General features: G+C 34.6%; 1 protein-coding gene across 1 annotated transcript in view; it reads right to left on the bottom strand.

Moving 5' to 3' along the window:
- Positions 1 to 6,230: 6,230 nt before the first annotated feature.
- Positions 6,231 to 23,337, bottom strand: part of LOC132553563 (cell adhesion molecule DSCAM-like) — a 39,452-nt gene continuing 22,345 nt past the window's right edge. Inside the window, exons 11-38 of the mRNA XM_060217818.1 lie at positions 22,999 to 23,118; positions 22,349 to 22,546; positions 21,704 to 21,851; positions 21,160 to 21,308; positions 20,586 to 20,717; positions 19,873 to 20,111; positions 19,309 to 19,546; positions 19,015 to 19,161; positions 18,131 to 18,286; positions 17,609 to 17,748; positions 17,083 to 17,233; positions 16,628 to 16,742; positions 16,024 to 16,178; positions 15,425 to 15,442; positions 13,919 to 14,017; positions 13,079 to 13,264; positions 12,506 to 12,681; positions 12,059 to 12,179; positions 11,315 to 11,476; positions 10,472 to 10,720; positions 10,072 to 10,211; positions 9,497 to 9,623; positions 8,976 to 9,107; positions 8,478 to 8,732; positions 8,074 to 8,242; positions 7,468 to 7,604; positions 6,584 to 6,749; positions 6,231 to 6,336 (exon numbers count right to left, since the gene is read on the bottom strand). Coding sequence (XP_060073801.1) covers positions 6,231 to 6,336; positions 6,584 to 6,749; positions 7,468 to 7,604; positions 8,074 to 8,242; positions 8,478 to 8,732; positions 8,976 to 9,107; positions 9,497 to 9,623; positions 10,072 to 10,211; positions 10,472 to 10,720; positions 11,315 to 11,476; positions 12,059 to 12,179; positions 12,506 to 12,681; positions 13,079 to 13,264; positions 13,919 to 14,017; positions 15,425 to 15,442; positions 16,024 to 16,178; positions 16,628 to 16,742; positions 17,083 to 17,233; positions 17,609 to 17,748; positions 18,131 to 18,286; positions 19,015 to 19,161; positions 19,309 to 19,546; positions 19,873 to 20,111; positions 20,586 to 20,717; positions 21,160 to 21,308; positions 21,704 to 21,851; positions 22,349 to 22,546; positions 22,999 to 23,118 — 4,331 coding nt within the window. The remainder of the gene's footprint in view (positions 6,337 to 6,583; positions 6,750 to 7,467; positions 7,605 to 8,073; positions 8,243 to 8,477; positions 8,733 to 8,975; positions 9,108 to 9,496; positions 9,624 to 10,071; positions 10,212 to 10,471; positions 10,721 to 11,314; positions 11,477 to 12,058; positions 12,180 to 12,505; positions 12,682 to 13,078; positions 13,265 to 13,918; positions 14,018 to 15,424; positions 15,443 to 16,023; positions 16,179 to 16,627; positions 16,743 to 17,082; positions 17,234 to 17,608; positions 17,749 to 18,130; positions 18,287 to 19,014; positions 19,162 to 19,308; positions 19,547 to 19,872; positions 20,112 to 20,585; positions 20,718 to 21,159; positions 21,309 to 21,703; positions 21,852 to 22,348; positions 22,547 to 22,998; positions 23,119 to 23,337) is intronic.

Below are 23,337 nucleotides of genomic sequence, written 5' to 3'. Positions count from 1 at the left end.
TCTGTATAAATTAATAAATCAAATTGAACAATCACAACCAACATCTGTTAAATACAAAACGAATATTCATTTTCAAGCATCAAATAAAGGAGGACATGGTGGACCATTTCTGTGTTGACGAAGACGATGCAATGACTCGGAACAAGTTTTCGTCATGGATGAAATCCTTGTATCAAAACACAATTCTAAAATGACGCCTTTCGATTATAACACTTATCTTTTAGTATTTTCAAATAAGTGTGATAAATCAGAATTTATGAATGACGAAACATTGACTGTAATTCAACTTTTGTCATAAACAAAATATAATTTGATTAACAGGACTTTAAACAACAATAAGTTTATATTCAAAGAATTATCTAGTCTATTAACATTATATTATTAAATGATACTGAATACAAATATATTTTTCACGTTTTATAATCTAGTATCTTAAAAAATCAAATGTTGGTCAGTATAATACTAAACAAGTCTTCATCGTACACGATATTTTTATAAATTACAAGTACTTGTCAAAAGTGGTAAGATTAACAGTAACATATAATAAAAAAATGTAATATTGCACAAACCCACGTCATCGATAACCTGACGAAACATCACACAGTATAATTCATTAAGACAATTCAGTTTTTTTTCAAGAACTCACGTTTGATCATTGGTCCATAAGGCTACATATCTCGAAATAGATTATCTTAAAGGTTTAAAAATAATGTATATATTAACTAAGTGACCGACCGATGACCACGCCCATCAGTGATTTTTGATTGTTATATGACGGTGGGTTATTTCTCCTTTGTGTCAAATATATTGTTACACACTTCACATAACTACCCACCTGCTAATTTGTAGATAAAACACGTCATAAAATCTAAACATTACAACTGAAATGGACGAGATTTTAAAAAAATCAACATATATTTTAATACTGAAAAAAATACTAGTGTTTAAACAAGATTTTATCAAAAAAGACACAAAAGGTGGACTCATTATACGAGAAAATGAAAAGAATATTATGTTGTTGAGACAATTTATATTTTTAGAACGTCGTTAATATCCCGAATTATCCTATTTCGTTCTTAATGATCTGGCTTTGTTAAATGCTCCAAAGACAAAAGTCACTTATGTCACGTGCACAAAACTTCAAACCTGGCGAACAAAAGATTACTCGTCTGACTAGATTACAAAATAACACAGTTACTTTCGAAAAGATTTTTGTTATCATTTGGCTTATTATTAAATATCACATTTAACACAAGAAATAAGGGCTATCCTATCATATCTGACTGTCGGTGATTGTAATTGTGGTCATGTTTGCAGATTACAAATGAAGGGTGACGTTAAACAAGCAGACATGGATGAGTTATGAATTATGATAAGGAGGCCACTATTGAAACAGATGAATGTATTTCTTTATCAACGAATAACATTGCATATGATCCGCGTGTGGTGTAGTAAATCACAGATAAGGCAGTAGATAAGTGATAAAATTCCGCCAAAATGATGTAAAAGATGTAAAATCTCCTGTAGTAAATTACAAAATCAAACATCGAAATATTGAAATATGTTCAAAGTTAGCGATACCGAAATTATTAGGGGTATGATAGTAATATTTCTGATACCACTAATAACTTCGACACAACAAAACGTTGTAATCCTCATCCAAATATATAAAGAATTATAGTTAAATCCAGTTGTATTAACAGACATTTGTCTTTCTTCTTCAGGTTAAAAATATTTCCACAATTTCATAATTGAACAAGATTTAAAACAATATCAAGTATTAATAGCTGCATATTATATGTTTGGACGTTAATATATATTTAATTAGCTGTACGTGCCTTTTTACAATAAAACGTCTGGTGAAGGTGACCTTGAAGTCACCAAAACCTCACGTTCAAATCTTCTACTGGTTCTGTTATAAGAACGTTATTCTATTGACATTACCAACTTCGGTATTTTTTTAATCAAATGGGCCGCCAGGTGGTTAACTGGAAATCGCATAGTATTAAACCAAAAGAGTCGCAATCCTACACCTGACCGAATGTTAAAATGTAAGTGGTCATTCTTGACCATTTCTATGACATCATTATCAGCATCACCTGTTTCCTACCATATTAAGATCTATTTTGGTAATTAGTGTGATTGATGACGTTCGTACAATTGGCGTATAGGTTTAAAGCATTTATATAACTGATGACTTTATTAGGACGATAATAAAAATTGATAAATAATGTTACCGACCATTCAAAGCCAATTACGTTATGGTTTCATCAGTAGAAATAAAAAAACAATACAATATCACTCAAACACATCTAAATATGATTCAAACTGGATACAAAAATGGAATGACCATTTAAGTGTACATATCTGTGTTATGTTAATCAATATCGCACATAGTAAATTTTGGAATGTCTGAAGTAAATCAAGTTTAACGTTTGAATTATAAATAGCTGTCACTTTTGTAAATCCATGCATATATAATATATGTTAATTTGTTTAATTAATAGATTTTATACTTCCGCGTTATTTTTTTTAGAGTTGATGGAATGTATTGAAAATCATGGGACAAATACAATGCAATCATATGTTGTCTATATTATTTTTCTTTTGAAATATCAAATCAGACAAACATCGTCCTCTGTTAGGTACAAGGAAGTGTAAATATGGCGCCATGGATTCTCGCCATAATTTCTTTTTTCTTGCACTAACAGCTGCGATGATAGAGAGAGTATCATGAAATTAATAATCCTCAAATATAAGCTTGATACATTACCAGTAAGTACCAGCACAACCGCTTTGACATGAACTCCTTTCCTACATCACATCTGTGATATTGATGTGGGGAACAACGGTCTTGCCTATCGTAGTGGGCTTGCTAATTATATAGGCATAATAAAGATACTGTCCCGGTTGCCCAAAGGTTTTTCAAATGTTAGTAAAAATCATATAGTAGCTACTGAATAAAACAGCGTTAAACGCAAAATTAACACTCAATTTATCTCATTCTGGTCTTTCTCAATGAAATGATAAAGATTGTCTCCAATTCTGTTCAATTCATGTCTGAAAATTTTCACTTATCACAAAGAATCTCTTACAAACCTTTGAACATGTGCGGCAAAGTGGTATATGTATGTCTGTATAAAGACATTTATATTATGATATGTATTTTGTAGCTCAATAATAATTAATCAATTAGTTTGAAGTACCATCCAAAAATATCCTGATCCTTAAATATAACTTATTTACATATTTTTAATGTTATCGATGATTAGTTTAAGTCTTTCATAACCTGGTGAGTGCTGTTGCCTTCTGACGACAGATAATATTTCAAAATTAATTTTCGTATATAGATAGTCATTATAAAAGTAATTTAAGACTACTGTATTTTACACATTACTATATATCGGTATATTTTCGCTCTTGCACCTTTTTATACGAATTGGCATCGTTTCGCCCTAAGGGAATTACATAAAAGAATTATATAAATGTAACAAACTTTCGCCCCAATCTAAATTCGCCCTTCCTTAACAAAGGGTGAAAACAAAACTTGGGGCGAAAATTTCCCGGTATACGGTATTCCGAACACGTCACAAATTAAAACCATCCACAATAGTTGTAGCAATATTCAGATCTTATGCGTACAATTAAAACAATATAAAAAACAGCAATAATTTACAACGTTATGAGCTAAGGACATAAATACAAAATCTTAGTTTAAGTAAATTTACAGCGACTAATATATGTTATGTCTGTATAAAATTTACACATGTACCAATAACCTTATAGACAGATAAACGTTTTCAATACCAGCAAAATGAAAGTTAGACACTTATTCTAACAAAAACAATAAGATCGCTAACACGTTAGCATTATTTACAACTATTAAAATTAATCAAAGAACAAATATGGCATCAAACGTATTTCCGTTGAAATAAATTGTATTTCGATAAAAATGATTAATTTTGTGTAGAATAATTAAATTCATAACAAGATTATTTATCTTAACTTGTATTGTGTAAAAACATGTTTGTAACCAGAAATTCAGGAGAATTTTGTATTTCTACATATTTCAACGAAGATTCATTTGATTCCATTTGTAAGTCTAATGCTAATGACAACACTATTAAGTAATAGCCAACTCTTAAACACAACCTAATATCGTATGATACACATTCTACCTTAACTTTGATTATCAGGTAGTAATCTTGGCAAATGTATCAGAATGCTGCTCTGTTTTCAGATAAAGAAAGATAACTTTCGCTATTTCATCTAAACCAAGTTTAGCTAGACACCTACTAAATATGTTTAAATGTCAGCTATTGGCTATTTTCTAATTGACATGACGTGACACTGCAACGGGAAGCGTGGGACAGAAAGATAGCTGCACCGCGACTAACATGTGTTAACAAAGTTAAAACTGTTTTGATAAGTATCTCCCTTGCCTTCAATAGAACGCTAATATAGGTATTTTAAAACTAGTATGCACAAATATGAGTTCGATCACTTCCAAATTATAGCTAGATTGTTCCAAACTGTAATTGTTGAATTTGAGATGTCACGTCGTATTTGGTTAAAGAGTTGCACTTTTTATATGTTTATAATCAGTCAAGTTCTAATGAATTATGTCCAAATAAGGAATGGCAGTTTATCAATAATAAATATAATACCCAACTACCGGCAGTGGAGGAGATAGGTGCCAATCATATCAAACGGACAACACAAATATTTCAATGTTTTGTTTTGTATTGCAGAATAAATAAATGTTTAAAATGCATAAAGAAGGAAAAATTATAATTACTCTCTGTGGTATAAATAATAAGATATTTTCTATTAAAACTAAATGAAGTTGCTGGTGAATACACGTATAGCATATTTTGTATTGCACTCAGTGTCCCAAATATCAAACAATAAATAAACTTATTCAAGAAGTTATTCCAGATTCAAACAAAATGCATCTTAATTTGTATACGAGACATATTACATCTTCTGAATGACTTCTAAACAGACTAAAACGTGTATTAATATCTGTTGAAATAATGTTAAACAATAAATGAATATTGGTCTTATAACACAGTTCATTATTTCCTTCATCGGCATTTGATTTCGTGACGTAATTAGTAAATTCACGATTTTCCCCTCGTAGATAATGGCAAATGCTGAGACATCTTGAATCGCCCGTGAATTGAAATTTATCATCAGATGGATCCGTTATTGACGACTGTCGCTTCCTACTTTCTTGACATCTTCAGCATATTGTTTTTAATGTTTTAGGGTATATTCCTTCAATACACGTATAATTAATCAAGTGGTTTGGACACAATCACTTGTCGATTAACGTTCATCGTTCATGACGTTATAAACGACATCATGGTGTATTAACGTTATGTACAACTGTCCTTTATATGTTTTATCTTAGATTCATCAAGTTCTAAAAGACATAGTTGATATAAAACACGATAAATGACATTTGTATGTCACCAACGAATTTCGTGCTGAATCTTTATATAGTTGCAGAGAGCTCCATCAATACATCGAATGTTGAGCCACAAATCGTTCACTGGTTTGCTAAAGCAGAAATGACTTAATGTTTTTCATTTCATGTTCATAAACATCCATGAAAATGGCGCGTAAGCAATATGTCAAAAGCATGTAATTGAGGTTGACATCAGCCACGTTTTGACTAGTAGCTAATCCGATATATTACAATCACAACAAGGAATATTTTAATTAAGTTTCTATTGCACTTTTTATGATCCCGGAATGTAAAAGCTATGATATTGATTACAATATTGACATCACAAGTCCATGGCCAACCTCGTAATTCATTGATTACATAAGTGACCCCACCAGTCAAAGGACGACCTCACAATACTCTGATGTTTTTTGACAGAATAAGTTTGTTTGATTCCACCATACATATAATGTGTCTTTTATAGAACGACATTAAGACGAATGAATAATCATCAGTGCAAAAGTATTATTCCATCTCTGCTTACACGACTCTTTAAAAGCTATGGAAACGTTGTCTTTGATATTCAAATGGAATCCCGGTCGAAGTGATGCATTTCTGTTTTACAACAGGAAAAATCCAGATACATTATCTATATCTTCGAAGTGGTAAAACCAACCGTCTGAACATTTACCTCGTGTTACACAAAGGTAAAGTCTATGTAGCCTTTGACCTCGCATTTTGATCGCTGTGACGTCATTGTGTAACCGTCGAATTCCTGTTATACTATAGTAAAGTCTTCAGTATATCCTTTGTCTCCTTTTTTCTTTCTTTGAGCAGAACTGCTGTCAGCAATTTCATCATCGTCAGGCACCGGTCGGTAATACCTACAATAAAGGTCAAGATTCCAACAACGTCTAATTACAATTTTCAACATATTTCGGAAGTTTTACAGCCTTTGCATTGGAGCGCACTTGTCACAAATTAAATTAGAAATGATTAATCAATTAAAATTGATGATTTTTAATAATCTCGAAAAATACCTTGCATGATTTTACATATTCTTGGTACTTAATCACTATATTCAATGCTTCGAATTTTCTATTCTATAAAGCTGTTGATCGACATCCTCACCTGTCCAGCAGACTGACTGCATCCTCGTCTTCTTCTGCCGGACTTGTCATTGACTGACCGGCGAGAGACATGACTAAGGGGCGGTGTTCGTCCGTTCCAGGTGTAGCTAATGTTGTATCATACCGGGTTCGCACATGTGGTGTGGTTCGACCTACTGCCCTTACACCTAGTGAATAATACCGAACATATATACATGAAGATTGTACAACCGACACTCAACTGAAAACACCTTTTAATGATCTTAAGTTACATACATTAGTGCAAAACAATCAATTAAACTGCATCATACAATGGTTTCGTCATTCTAGGACTTGTCATTGAACTAAGGGCCTAAACTTTGAAGCCTAAGAAGGCACTTGGGAAAATTCCAACGTGATCGAATGTAAAGTCAAAATCTAATGGAGGTTCAGTAGCCCCATAATTAAATACATTTTGTAACTCTCATACATCAGCTAATTTTAGAACAGCGTCAAGTACATGTGTATATTCTGAACTGTGCCACTATTCAATGGTAAAAACATGGCATATCATCCTACTTACAACTAGTAATACATTCCAAACGTATATATAACAGTATCTCACTTACACCCAGTAAACAATTAAGTGCAGAAGTGTCTATAGATGCTATGATTTCTGTTCTGTATCTGATGAAGTTTACTCTTTGTTTGTATTGGTGCTAATTTCTTCCATCTGTATAAGATATTGCTTCAGTCCTTATCATTCATGGATGATGTATGTGATTACCTTTTAGAAAATCCTGAATACTGACAAATCTGACCTTTGACATGCAGACCTTGACCCTAAACATTAATTGTTTTCAGAAAAAGATAACCCAGTCCGAGATTTTTATATCTGACTTTTTTCAGTTAGTGATTGCTGTTTACCTTTCTTCTGTTTCTCAGCTGCCTTCCGGTAGGACTGGTATGCGCCATCTAGCGGACTAGTGGAGTGTGGGGAGTCTCGCCCACCAAAAGTGTATGTAACCTCTTCACTGCTAGTGGTGCTGGTCCTACTATGAGTTCTGTGAATCACAAATTGATATTTCTAATAATACATGTTCATATAAAGTTTCAGTTGTATGAAACATCGAAACACAGTCCGAGATATCAACTTTGATGTTGTCCCAGGAAAGAAGATATCTATATGTAATTCAACTGAACAAGAAAGAAAAACAAATTTTACTGATTTTATTTTTACATTATTGCATTTAAAACCACACGTGTGTGTGTGTGTGTGTGTGGGGGTGTGTGTGTGTGTGTGTGTGAGGGTGTGTGTCTGTGTGTGAGGGTGTGTGTGTGTGTGTGGTGGTGTGTGTGGTGGTGTGTGTGTGTGTGGTGGTGGTGTGTGTGTGTGTGTGTGTGTGTGTGTGTGTTTGTGTGTGTGTGTGTGTGTGTGTGTGTGTGTGTGTGTGTGTGTGTGTGTGTGTGTGTGTGTGTGTGTGTGTGTGTGTGTGTGTGTGCAAACTTTTCTTTTTCTTTTACGACACTAACCTAGGTACGAATGCTGGAATGATTTGTCGCTTGGCAATTGTCCCACGCTGTTTACCACGGTGACGGCCACGTGTTCTGCGCGGATGGAACGTCTCGCGTGGAGCATCTGTTGTTTCACGATCCGTTGTGTCACTTTCTGCTTCCTTCTTCATGGAACGTTTCGGTTTGCCTTGAGCACCTGTATTTCAAGGAAGAGAATAAGCTTAATTTGGATTTGGTCATTTATTTCAAATAGGACAAATAATTCTTTAAGCATTGGTTTTTCTGGGTTTAGAGACGTAACAGAGATGTCGTATAATATTGATATAGACGTTTCATGTTATGATATTGAATCTTCAGTAACATTTTGTACATATGCATCACTACTAGACAAGGAGTTACTAAACACGAAAGAAAATGGAGACACCCACACTCGTATCCCGGGACCTCGCATGCCGCCTGTCTCTGCTCGTTAGGTTTTGGAGGAGACTGGGTGAACTGCACGATGCCGGGCTCTGTTGCGACCGAACTATCAGTTGGACCGGAGCTCGAATCCTGTGGAGACTCATATACCACGGGAGGGGGTGGATTCTTCCGTGCGTTCTCTAGAGCCTCCAACAGTTCGTCACGGCTGGAGGACACCGTCGTTACACTTGAGATCACACTATGTCTTTGACTTCCTGTGAATATCAAAAGTGACACATTATTCACTACGTGTAAGATTTCCTTCTTGTTAGGTTTACAATATACTCTATGGCTTACCTTTGTGTACTAATTATACTGTATACTAAATTATACCCTCTTTCTCAATGGAAGTTCAGCTAGAATGGATAACAAAAATATTTTCACGGATCACAGAAATAAGTGTCTTCATCTGCCTTCTTAAAGACTGCAACTGATGCTGAATGAAATCGACTGCGTACCTTTTTCGTCAGAGCTTCCGTGTGATCCTGATTTTGATTTTCCGTATGTACTGTGTGGTCTCGGTGGGCATTGTGTAAACAACGCATGAATCTGTTCTGCACTGGCGTATTTCCGGGGGCTCAATATCAACCCTATTGAACATAGATGGAACACTTCATTGTTTGCTTGCCTCACGTTTTGACAAATTTCATAAGAAATGATATAGAAACATCTAACAAGTCTACCCTAAACATAATAAACACAAGGTGCGTGGTTTGTAATTACATATAAAGATAAAGAGCAAATTTTGCAAAAAGAAATACCAGCTTTATCAAAGCATACATCATCAGTCATTTAATCTGTGATAGATATGTTTTCGGGGAGTAGTGCGTTTGATCTATAAGGATAAAGCGCTTAATCGATTCTGATTGATTAAATTGCATAGCAATGATTTCAATAAAATACAGCGGTTGTGCAAAGCAAAATTAAAAATGTATCTCAGATATACTTTTAGACAACATTGCTGCCGAAAAATACGTACCTTGGTTGTCATACCCGGCCTGTTTAGCACTCTGGTCTCTCATTGGTACCAAAGGAGGATTAGGGTCCCTCGTCTCATGTTCAGCTTTATGGAAGAACGGCACGTAAGGCTCGGATGGTGTAGACATCTAATGTTAACAAGAAACAGTATATTTGAAGTAATCGGACATTTATGCTTAGCCATTTTATATGTTTTTAAGCAGGGTACAAGGGGTTCTATTGGTATAGAATATCATGAAGGAGTGATAAGTGAAAATGTTATAATATAGAAATAAGGTTTGTCAGTGTTAACTATATCAACATTACACTGTCAGTAATGGGAGTGTGTCTGAACAATAGCAAACTAAGTTGAGGGTCAGTAAACAAACATTCCAATAGATATAGTTAAATATACATAGACATACAGTGATTATAAGTCTAGTTTATATCAAATCTTCAAAACTGTTCAGAAAAATTATTGTAGAAATAGCAATATTTGGACGAATATTTTAGGACTGACATTGGTACAATGTTACTAAGGGTAATCATCCGTCAGAGACAGCAGGGTTGATAAAATGTTTCAAGTGTTCTACATACACATTTCTGTGCCTGTGCCTTCTCCAAACTGATGTCGTCGAATTCCGGCAACATCATGTCATCGTTTCTGCCTGTATCATTCTTTTCCACCAACACTTGCTTCAGTTGGTTAAATGTGGCGTAGGGGTTGATGTTACCATCTTCGTCTGATAAAAGATAATTCCGAAGTCAAAATAAGGTGCTATTTCGATTTTATTCTAACATCACACCTGTGCAATTTTATTCCTAAAGAATTAACTAAAAACAACACAGCATCACTATTGACAATTCACGTATTAATGGTTATTAAACCTCCCACATGTTAAAATGATTAACTAATAAAATATTCATCCTGTATAGCAGTCTTGATAGGACCTATCTCAAAAATTCAAAATATAATAAATTTATGAATTAACATTACCTGTTCCGGACCTATCAAACGATCCGTTGTCGCTATTAGTTTTGCTGTTGTCATGAAGACCAAACCACGTGTGACTGTTCCCAGTGAGATTGTCGTCAGAGTTCAAAGAAATAAGAAGGTTAACATTTCTCTTGCCGAACGCCTCTGAGTTTCCACTGCTGCTGTCAAGGTCAAGGTTGAGACGTTTGTCAAGGTCATTCATCAATGACGTCTCTGCTGTGATGTCTCTTCGTAGATTTGAGGCATTTTCTGAAAAATGAAGTATAAAAAAATAATGTTTCATATCCCATTCACCTTATATTTTGTATCGTCAAGAGTAAGTAAACCTTCAAATTCAAGAAGGCCACAAAAACCTAATGTTTTGTTTTACTCAGGAAACCTTTTCGAACATTTAATTGTGAATCCCTTACAGGTGAAAGCAGCGTACTACAGTTTTTCTCTCCACCTATCTGTGTAATGTGTATATATACATATATATATATATATTAATTACACTGCACTAGGGGCTTTATTCCTTTAGGAAGTTTGGTTAAAATATAGCTCCACACACTTTAAAGGACCATTATACTTCAGGCAAATTTGAGTTTCATTGTTGTAGCGTCAAAATCAGAAGTTTCACTGAGACAAAGTATTGATGTAATAGACCAAACTTTCTTCTTACAGATCAGAGTAAAATGTTGGTATGAATATAACTTTGATTTAAGATCCCGGACATGACTGATCCTAAACTGGAGATGTTTGCTACACATCCAGGACATAATTTGATTGCGCACAAATAAAATTACCTACTGTCAGTATTATATGTTCATATCAGTAAGTATCATTCAATAACCCCATGTCTACCTTTGATATGGTGCATCTCCCTCCGTCTCCTACAGTAGAGCAGTATGCCAACAGTCATAACACACAGCGCCACTATCCCCGCACAAAGAGGGATAATTATATGTGCCTTCTCATAAAAGCGTGTTTCCATTTTTCTTGCAACATATATCGGCATAATTGTACCTAGATTAAAATAAAACAGCTTTAATGTACAGCTAATTAACCACTTTGTATCTTATTCTCAATACCTACAACTAACGTATAAATGGGTCGAACAACTAACTGTACATCGCCAGAAAGTAATAATGCTACCGTTACCATTTCCCAATTTGAAAAAAAAAATATGTGACTCAACGATGTTATGCAACTGTATTTATATTTATACTGTTAGATACAAAGTTTACAACGGATTTTTACATTCAACTATTATTACATGTACAAAAAACTATAAACTTTATTTATTTTACAACAATTGCGAAACAAGTTATTTCAAATTTTACTGATCACTCTTGTTTGCCAGGATGTAACCGCGCAAGGAGTCTTATTGTGGGAGGAAACCAGAGTATCCGGGGAAAACCCACGTGGTCGGGTAGGTGACGCTTACGTCCGTTCCAGGAGCCGGACGGCAAGGTCAAAGGCGAGTGCGTTACCACTGCGCCACCCGACCACCCCAGCGTGGTGGACATGATGTACATAGTATCACTTCTGTCTAAGGAATGCCATAAAGACCCAATGTAATACACTAAATGTAAAACACATACTTACTTCCATGATAGGTAAGGGTGGCAAACTTCAGGTGACTTTCTGTTGAACCCGCGTCACTGTGGGCCGTAACAACCATCACGTACCACGTGGCCGGATGTAGGTCCTGCACTGTGAAGCTCGACTGGGCAAAGCAATTCAAAATACACTGTCATATTATTTAATACATGGACAAATTGGTTATTCTTCTATGATAGGAGGGCCATTTCATATCATAAGGACGTACAGAGGCGAGTATATGTATGTGATAATATCATCAGGTTTCATATCACATTAGCTTAACAAGACACAACCAAAATGATGAACGAATTTGAGGGTTTATGTCACACTGATATTTGGATACCTTTGTGTCTTTGCTATTACGTTTCGCGAATAAAACGACAAAATCTCTATCTGATTTCTGCGCTGATTTCAAATTTTCATTACAACTCTAAACCCATTGATACATACCGTGTTTCTGTTCACACTGTTGGAAACCTCGACAACTTCATCATCTCCCCAAACCTGGTATTTAACAGAGTAGAATCGGATTGGGCAACCGGAAGTTTTCCATGACGTCATGTCAAGATCAACTGAGGTTGTATTGATGGATCTAAGAAGCATGCTTTGAGGAGGCATGATAGGAGCTGTAATAGGGACGAGTACGTGTCAAAGTAAAAATTCAATTCTGCAATAAGACAGAATCTGACAACGACAATTTAACGAATTATGATCAGATATATACATCAAAAGCACACGACCTGCAAAGCTCATCAAGAGTAAAAGTTCAAATTCAGATTTCAATATTTGATGAATACGTTCCAAATAACACAACGTTTTAACAGGATAGGATCCATTTTACGTAAATGCGGCCAAAATCAATCCCTTCAGCACCCTATATGAGAAGAATCAGAAGCTGTGACAGTATTTATTTCATTATCAATATAAGGAGATAGCTACACAGATCAGAAACGAATCATCAGCTGTAGTTCACGTCATCTGCATGCATAGGGATGCAAATGGTTTGATTCTAGAGATGCTTACTGGATCCGTTTGTTTGGACCTTCATCTGCGCACTGTTAACACTGGTGCCAAGTCTGTTGAAGGCGGATATATAGAACCTGTACATTGTACCACAGAGTAGAGCGGAAGCTGTATACGTCCTGTTGGAGGCCCCAAGTCTCATTTTCCGCCATGACTCAAATTCCTTCTTATAAAACAGTTCAAACCCTAGAAAGTAACAAAGTCAAAACGATATCTGATTTTGGATTAATGTTGTTGAGCAAGAGATATATGTTAAATTGAAGGATGTTTTCCCTCTAATACCCGGACTTAGACCAACATATGAATGGCATACAAACAAACGTGATGACGAAAAAAACATTCCACAGCGATAGACGTATGCGAATAAAACACTCAGAACAATATTCGAGTACTTTTAAATTACGTGTAAATAACATGGTGTTTCAAAGAATTCAGAAAAAAAATGTACTCGCCTGTTAGATCTATCTAATCTAACCTCTGATGAAATAAACCTTTTCAATATGTATGACCGAATTCCCGGGAACGTACTAAACCTTTCTCATTAACAATATATATACATAAATGGTAATTTTACTTTAGAAATTATCATTTCATTAAATGAAATCCATTACAATCCGTATATGTTCGTCGAAAGTAACAAAAGCTGTGTACCTAATTTAGTAACTTAATCATATTATCGCCAAGCTCTTTATCTGAATATTAACATTTAAACTGTTGGGGTAAGAATTAAAAATAGATTTTATAATTTTTTTTATTTTTCTGACAATTCAATAAAATTATTAATGATTAGCTGAGGTAAGCTGACATTGTTAAAAGATATTGATTGAGTTTTTGTCTCACCTTGAATAGGACTTCCGCCATTACTGCTTGACCTCCAGTTGACCTGTATTGTGGATGACGTAGTAGCAGCGATAAACATCTTCGGAGGCTTAGGAGGAGCTAAAAACAAAATGTTATCTTTATTTAATAAAAGCTAAGAAAGTGGTTATTTTAACTTTATGTAAAATATATTCGTAATTGGTTTAACAAATTGTATAATCAATTTTCATTCATCTTTTAAACGTTACTTCTCGATCTTAAACAACTACTTTAATCTCATACGTTCTAAATAAATTTGATGCAATGAACTTTAGTCTTATATATCTCGTAAGCGAAATTACAATATATGTTTATCTGAGAGAGTTTAAAAAGCTGGACCAATGTACGCAAAACCACATTTTATATTATCGTACATTAAAGTATACAATAAACATTTGTATTTTCACCCATGCAATTATGCATGCACATATATAATACAGAGTTTACGCATATATATATATATTAAGTAAATTGTGTATCATGCTCCTAAAAAGAAATATAAAGGAATATTAAAGTTACTTATGAAAGTTAAAAAGATCTACGTAAATTGGAGACTGAAAGAAAACACGGGGGATTACAGTAATCCGTTAATATGAAACGAAAAAACATGCAGAAAAAGGTTGTGGAACATTTTCATCAAGTCTAAATATATATGATATTTCTAAACTGTAAAAGATGGATTTGCATAAAAGGGAATTCTTTTAACTTTTAATGACTTTGGCCATGCATTCCGCTGGTCATGCATATTCATATTATTTAAACTTTGTGTTGTTTTCTTCTGAAAGTAATGTCTATTTCATCTACTTAAAATAGTATCGACAAGGGAAATACGTAAGTATATCTGGTTGATAATAGTGTTATGTTTCTCTCTGCAGTGAAACAATAACACTTTTCTTCTTTTTTTCCTTATCTTACAATTTTGAAAAATAACACCTTTCCAGAATATTTCCTATAAACGATTGACCAATGAGAAGCCTGCTACAAAGTTACAAAATATAAAACAAGTGCCTGATACAAAGTTACAAAATATAAAACAAGTACAAAAAATCTACTATAACAGCGTTTTCAGTAATTGGTAATATATTTTTTAAAAACTATTGTTTATAATTGTCACTACGATGAGAGCAACATATACACAATCTATTATAAAGATTTTAAAATAATAGTTATGAAATATAAGAAGTGACAGTTTTATCAAGGAGACATAAATGAACAAGAATACTGTTGTACAAATATGAAAAAGGATTTGTTCAGGATAGGGCATTATTCTGATGGTACAGTTTCATACACACGTGAGTCACATAATTAACATATCAAATCCCGAACGCTATGTATCAGCTGATACAGATAGTATTAACTGTTGACTGGTCTTATGAAAACCCATGCGAAAACAATACCATCAGAGTTGAAAGACGATTTGGAAATCATTAATAGAGAACGAAAAAGATTAAATACTATTCAGCTAGGTACTACAGCAGTATTACTCACTTCCAAGCTTTTCGCTCACTGATGTTAGTAGCATTCAAAGAAATATAGGGAATAAAACTACCATATTTCAAACAAATCATTTTTAGTTTTAGCTCGTCCTCTGAATCAATACTGGTCTTATATTACATATTTTCGTTTCGGATCCTTTTGCAGTTATAGCTTCTAAGATGTTTTCAAAAACGTTATTTACAAATAATTACAAAAAGTTAAAATGTATCTAGTATCATTTCTTTGTTTCTAATATCATAATCCGACATGAGATCAATAAGATAACAAGAGATGGTGACTCCATCTTGAACAATACATGTCCACGGTGTAGCATTTAATTCCTGCAGCAAATCTTGATAACGTTATTAATGAATGTTCGTATGAAGAGTTGACATTGTAACAATAAATATATGTTGTGAAAGTATTTTACGTTTTTCACAAATTTGTAATCAGTTTCATTTCAATTATTAAAGTCTATGCGAGTACACCATCATATATACATCTTGATTACAATGCATATTTAGTTCACTATCAAGACAATCATTTGTTGTTGTGCAAGGTACAAAAGCAGTGAGTTCATAATAAATGTTAAGTGTTCTTGTCTTTCTTACCTTGAACACTTATGGCAAACACAATGGAATCGGATCCAAATACATTTTCAGCCGTGCATGTGTAGTTAGCAGCGTCCCCACCAACAACAGATGTTATATGTAGGGAACCATTTTGTAATATCTGTATTCTGTCATTTACAACCACCTCCCCGCCACTGAAAGCAAGGTTAGCAGGTCAAATTAATTTTCACATTGATGCATTATTTCAGATATGATAGCTGGTGGTATGTCTGGCGTTCATTGATGGAGACGGATATTATGAATGGACAAACACTCATAACATCCTTTAGTGTGATCAGTTTACACTTGACAGAGTTAGAGGCTCTCAAATTAAACTATTAATAGTAAAATAGGATGTCATATAACCTGCTTTTGAATAGGATGTCATATAACCTGCTTTTGAATACGGGCCTTTCAAATGAAAGGACCATATTAGGCAATTAAAAAAAATGCAAAGAAAAAAAAGAGTAGTTAAAACATTTTGGGAAAAGGATAGGAAAAGTATTCTTACGCAAAAAATAAAATATTTCCATAAGTATGCATTACAGAGTTTTGAAGACAAATTATACTATATTGAGCTATATAAACAGAAACAAAAAAATACCGCATCATCCACTTCACCGTTGGGGCAGGATCACCGACCACCATACATGGTAACGTCACTGGGTGTTGCCATGGTATCGTCAATACGTCCGAGAAACTGGCTATCCTTGCTGCCACTAAACCGTCATAATGCATACATGATTATTTAAAATGTTCATTATAGTGAAACAACGATGCAGTTGTATTGGATGCACTTTTCATTGAAACAGTAATCAAATTTTACTGTGAACATTTATGAAAGTCAAAATAACAGCTTTATAATCATAACGCCAGATTTCAAAATTCTGTAGATCTGTTCATTAATTAATAAATGCGGCAATTTAACCGCCAACTTATGTAAATAAATTGAAATACTATTTCTATTTCTGAAATCAAAACAAAAGAAAAAAAAATAATGTAAATATCCAATTTAAAAAAACAATGCTTCATAAGAAAACAATAATGAAAATAATCTACCCTTTTCTAGAGGAGAAGCCTTAGCAACATGAGTTCGTTCCCCTTCACCAATTCTTGTGGTTGAGGATATTTGCACGAAGACGTCCATGTTAACAGGAAGGTCGGACATTAGAAATGAAGTCAAGGACGGGGACACGTCAAGTGCGACCTCCTAATTGCAAAAAATAATTATGAACATGCGTCAGTAACACTGTGATGTTGTCTTTGCGCTATCATCATTATTATACATTTTTGGTGGTTATTTTTATTTGATGATTGAATGTATATTTATGTTCACGAATAGGAAAAAATGTTTAAAAAATCACCCACCTCTAGTGTCGTCTTTAGAATGTATTAATCAAGAAATAGCATTTGTAAATTGAACATCTTAATTGTATAACAACTGCTGATACTTTAATAACCCTTTTATTTTATTAACAGTAAGTGTTTGCTCTGTTTGAATATCATCTGTACGGTAACATTTTTGTAACCATTTAAAAAGGGGATATTTTTCGTTGTTAATAAGCTTCAATTTTAAGCTGCCTACCCCAGATGTGTCTGATCCATTCCGCACGTACAGTGTATACCTAGTAAGTAAACCGTTACAATGGAGAGGAGGCTTCCATGCCACCAAAACGGAACTGGAATTGACAGGTAGGACTTTGATGTTTGCTGGTCTCTCAGGTACTGTAAGAACGAAAACAAAGCAATCAGTATTAGAAGTTGAAAACAAAAGTGATTTAACCGTTTATGCAAATATTTGTCATAAGTCATCCATGTCCTATATGCCTATTTATGTGCGATTTGTTTTAAGAGCACAACCAATCAAGAGAATAATGATAGCCGTGAACAAGACTTTTATATTTGGAAACGATAAATCATGAACCTAAGACCTATTAAAACCATAATTAACAGAACGAAAATTTCGTTTGATTTGATAGAAATGCGGAGTGAATTAAGTTTAAAGCGTGTGGTCAAGACATATGACATAATTATTTATATCAAAACAGTTAAATGATTAGATATAATTGCTCTCATATGATGACCACGTTGTTGTTACGTGACTTACCATCCTCTTGAGTTCTAATGTAGATGGGTTCACTCCTTACGCCCTCGCCCTTCCTGGTGAAGGCCAGTACCTGAAGACTGTAGTTAGTATACTTCTGTAGGTTACTGATAGTCACCTCTAATTTAGACGAAGTCTGGATGTTAGCGTCACTTTCATCTGGAAACAAACCCGTATGAAACCCGTTATCATGGGTTAAAGCTATCCCAACAGTTCCCCGCAGAAACGGGTAGGCAGTTCATTAGAACTAATGGCAGGCTTTAGTGTCAGCACAGGTATACGGTCGTAACACTGATCGTATAAGGAGAAATTATGTCGATATGAAGTTACAGGTGTTTAATATTCATTAGTTCCATTGCTGTTTCCCGTATGGGAACGTGACATCACTTACTCTGATTGACCAATGTTATTTTGACAGATGGGACCGTTGAAGCAGAATGTCTTCCCAAAAGGTGATTTTAAATCTTCCTTTTTTCAACTTTTGCCCTAGTTTTGTCGAGTTTGATTTTGAGGCAAACAACTGAAACTGCTCGTGACATTAATATCAGGATATATTCGAGATTCGATGTCTTCTTGTGTTTGTATTTCGAACACGACAACGACAGGGACTCGACATTTGAAAATGCGATAAGACGATAACTAGGCTTAAACGAACTCTCGATATTGTTATGAAATCAATTCTCACTTCTTCTTCAAAATCTATAAAAGGAATAAGATATGGTAAACTTGCAAAACGACAGCACCTCCAAGTTGGTGAGTCAAAACCATCAAACGCTGAATCCTTCCTCAACTTGTGATTACTATAACAAAACTGTACTTCGATCTCAGATTTAAGAACAAACTGAGGGATTTCCAGTTTCACGGGGATGTGAACTTTAACCACGTACCTTCATCTTTTCTGACAGGTTTGTACAGGATACGGTAGCCTTGTAGGATCCCGTGCAGTGTAAACAGTGGAGGCGGAGACCAGATCACTTTGATGGACTGTGAGTTTATGGCGTTGGCCTGGACACCCTGAGGAGGCTGACTAGGCACTACAAAACAGTATAGTCGTTGTAAAAACAGATATTATGGAATTATCAAGATAAATATTTGAATTATGCATCACTGAAGGTGCATTTTTTAAGTTTTCGCGTTCAATGATTAAGAATAAGTTTAGTTTTGAAAGTATGTCTACACACCATCTTCCAGGGTGAAGACACTGTAGTCGATCGACTTCGGGCCCTGGCCCATGTCGTTATATGCCTTGATGTGCACAGTATACTCCGTGAACTTTTCCAGATTGTGGATATCCAGGACGGGTTCGAACTCTCCCTCGACTGCCTTGGTGATGTATATAAATCGGGACGGACTGCTTGTCTCCTTGTATCCGATGTAGTAACCCTTGATTACTCCGTTCCTTTCGGATAGTTTGGGAGGCTAAGGGAGAGGTGATAGCAATGTTTAAACGTTTGAAATAACTGGCTTCGAATGATTGTGACGTACAGTTACATGTACACACCACAGAACTGTATAGTATTTCCAATTTTTTAGCAATACACAGTAACGTTGCTGTTTAAACATGATAGGAGATTTAATGAATAAAAACCAAAAGAGGATGGGTTCACTATCATAAAACACTTGTACAAAATAATCCTCTTATAAACTAGAAAAAGCTTAATGACATCATAATGTTCCTTCTCTATGTACTAAAGTGAACTACGGTGAGTACAAAGAGAACACCCATTCGAGATAAACAATCTCACCATCCATGAAATTTTAAGAGCTTCTGAGCCAATTGCCTTGATCTGTATTTTTTGGGGTGGTCCGGAAGGAGGTTCCTCATCCATGGAAACCGATATCTGATCGCCGGGCTGTCCAAATCCGACAGAGTTATTGGCCCTGACTCTTACGTAGTAAAGGAAGGCTGGGTGAAGGTCACTGATGACGGCTGTCAAGAACTTGGCCTGTACAGAAACATTGGGGAGGACTCCCTGCCATACACCTACATAAAACATAATTTATACAAACAGGGTAATTCAATTCAATCATGCAAATTTCTTACAAATTCATATAAATACAGATATAACAATAGTATTGACAATATCAAATACTGTAAGCAGTGCTTTATACATTTTCTGCGGACATGTAACATATTAAAGCACTGACAACTATTTTGGATATAAGTGCCGTTATGAGACATCGTAATGCATAAAAAAAACTACGCATAATGTTATCATATGCGATCTTGATTTAAACCTTAGGAAAATCATTGTCTTGCAAGGGTAAAAATATTGCTTTTTTATTTGATTTTAGTAACCTGCTATTGTTTCAGGCTGAAACAATAGCAATATTAATACTGAAATATCGTTTTTTATCAGAGTATTATCATAATAACCAGTTGTTCAAACTTTTGGACGTGAATACACTGTAAACGTACATGATTTGTGGCTAAGAATAACTATATAGCTGTGTTTACCTGAAGAGTTTATGTACTCGATGCTATAGTAGAGGAGGGGCGTGTTGCCATTATAGGGTTGTGACCAGGAAACTGTCATGTTTCTACTCGACACCTTGACCAGAGTGAGGTTGGCCGGTGGTTCAGGGGGTTCTGCAACAGATAAATAACGTTTTAGAAAATAACAAAACAGAAAATATCAAACAACTTTAACTGCAAATAAACTACGAAGGACGTGATATTTCAGGTTTTATTTTACAGATAAGACTCAATATGGTAATTATTACAGAAATCCAATACTTCGCCTTAACTATGTTTTTGCAGTTGCATGTTAAAATGTAGAACTCGTGTCTGATTCACCAGAAGCAATCAACAGAAAGCAAATGTTCAGAAACTTAAGACAGAAACCATCATAATGAAGATTAAATTGAATTGTCAAAATCAAAATTTTTAAAAATATATTCATGGGATCTCGGGAGATATGAAAATGATGTACCATTTAAATCACCTGCAGTTGCAACCATGTAAAGAAATCGATATATTTATTTCTATTTATATATAATAGATATACCAACACATCATAAGATGTGTTTACCTAGGACAGTGAGTCTCATCGACTGCACGCCGTTCCCGAACTTATTTTTGGCGAAGCAGACATAGAAGCCTGTGTCCGCTCTCACAGCAGGATGTAAGGCGAGTGTGGATAGTTTTCCTCTGGTAGTACTGACCGTCTTCATGTCTCGCCTGTTAAACAAATCACATATACATTACTTAATCTTACGAGCAACTAATATATTACAGATAAGGGTTAGACGCAATAAGATTTAGAAAGCACGTGCAGTATAATTTAATTCATGTTAAAGAAACAGTGTGCAGTCAAATTTCGCTATTTCGACCTGTGATAACAAGAAAGAAGTTTTCTCCACTACAGGCCAAATCTTCCATCTTAGTAGTGATTATATTATTTCTTTAATGTCGAAGTCGCAATTTCGAATTTTGGCTGCATTTCTCGACCACCAACTTTTGTAATGGGTGCAGCTTATCAACACTGTTACCCATGTACGTTTGAGAATGAAAATGGTGAAACAGAACTATCAATGCAAATTATTTCCCCAAATCATTTTATGTTTTCAGTTTACCTTGGATTAGGTAGAGTACTTATTTGTTGGCCATTGAAACTCCATGTGACAGCCAATGGTTTGTCACCAATTGCTTGACAATCCATAGTGATATTGTGATCCCGTCGAACTGTGTAATTCTTCATATGACTGTCGAACCGGGCAGGGACTGCAAGTACAAAATGTGTCCTGAGTATCAAATAGATATTTACATACACTACCCCAGCAGTCATCGTTATCGGTAAGTGTGAAAGAGATCAACAACAATTCTAAAGGTAAAAAGACAACACAAGGAAAAGGGACTGGTAAAGCTAAATATATCTAAATAATTTTGATAAAACGGTACCAATATTTCCAAGTTTAATTCAAGCTTTAAAGGTAGAGTAAAACTTAAACAAAGAACTTTTTAACAGAAAATAAGCTTATATTATTAATGAAGGAAAATTTCATCAGGAATAATTAAAAAAAATTAATTGTATCGACGGCAAACGTGATGTTAGTTTAAAGCATTGTTAGGGTAAAATTCATGATAAACAATGACAGAATTTAGAGATGGCAATGACTTTATTAATTTAGATCACGTGATCAAAGTTTGTCTAGCTACACGATAGGAACTGTTGATATATTAATTTTTTTTTTTTGCGGAGAAAATGTTTTCAGACTTACTATGGACAGTTAGAAAGATGACTTTACTAAGACCGACTCCAACTCTGTTGTCTGCGTGGCAGAGGTAGTAACCATGGTCCGATTCTTCAGATTCTCGGATGATCAATGTCCCGTTGCTAAGCAACTGCATCCTGTCGGTAGCATTCTCGGCGTCATCCTTCAGATACTCCAAGGCCATGTAGTTACCAGGTTTTGTACCTGGGATAAGTAATAGGAACAGGTAAATTTATTTTTTTAAACTGATAAGAGACATTTCTTTCTTCCTGTCATTCGGAACCGAAGTTATGCTTGGTAAGACAATATACAGGAGAGGGCTATTTCTAAATGTAAGTAAAACTTCACTGCTACATTATTTAACAATCAGGGCAATGCTTACCTAATGTAATGATTAACCTTCCTTTCCGTTGAAGAGATCGATATTTCTACCACAATAGTGATATTTTCGAACGTATCTGACATTTTATTTAATTTTTGCAATTATTAATTGTAATATTGTTTTCTCTGATTTGCAAAAATAATATTCTCTGATATGCAAAACTGTCTAATATGCAAACCATTATTCCAGATAATGTTTGTAGAACTACTGGTGGTTATGTTCTGTTACCACGTGATTCATCTTAACATGAAATTGTAAACAAACGCTTAGTTACCAGCTGCTTTCATCCACATTATGTAAGGACTAGGCGTTCCAGCAGTAAGACAATCCAACGCTACCGTTCCCTCGAGGATTACAAACGAATCTTCGGGCTCAATGATCCAACGAGGTGGCACTGAAATATACATGACATACTATATAGGAAACGAGGAAACAATATCTTTATAAAAAGAAAATTATGAGTGCTTTCTCATTTGGCAGAAATTTTACTGAAAGACTCTCTGAAATACATTTTCAATGTTGTTTTAAATTTGGGGAAAAATAAAATACTTTGAAATTGTATTTGAAATGGAATCAGCGAAAAGGGAATTCCATATGTATGGTTTTTAAGTAT

Source organism: Ylistrum balloti, unplaced genomic scaffold (genome assembly GCF_031769215.1).
Source record: "Ylistrum balloti isolate Yb309-2 unplaced genomic scaffold, AGI_CSIRO_Ybal_v1 Utg370336, whole genome shotgun sequence".
In the NCBI taxonomy this organism is placed as follows: domain Eukaryota; kingdom Metazoa; phylum Mollusca; class Bivalvia; order Pectinida; family Pectinidae; genus Ylistrum; species Ylistrum balloti.
The sequence above is the reverse complement of the archived record's forward strand: the minus strand, read 5'-3'. Positions and strand labels throughout refer to the sequence as shown.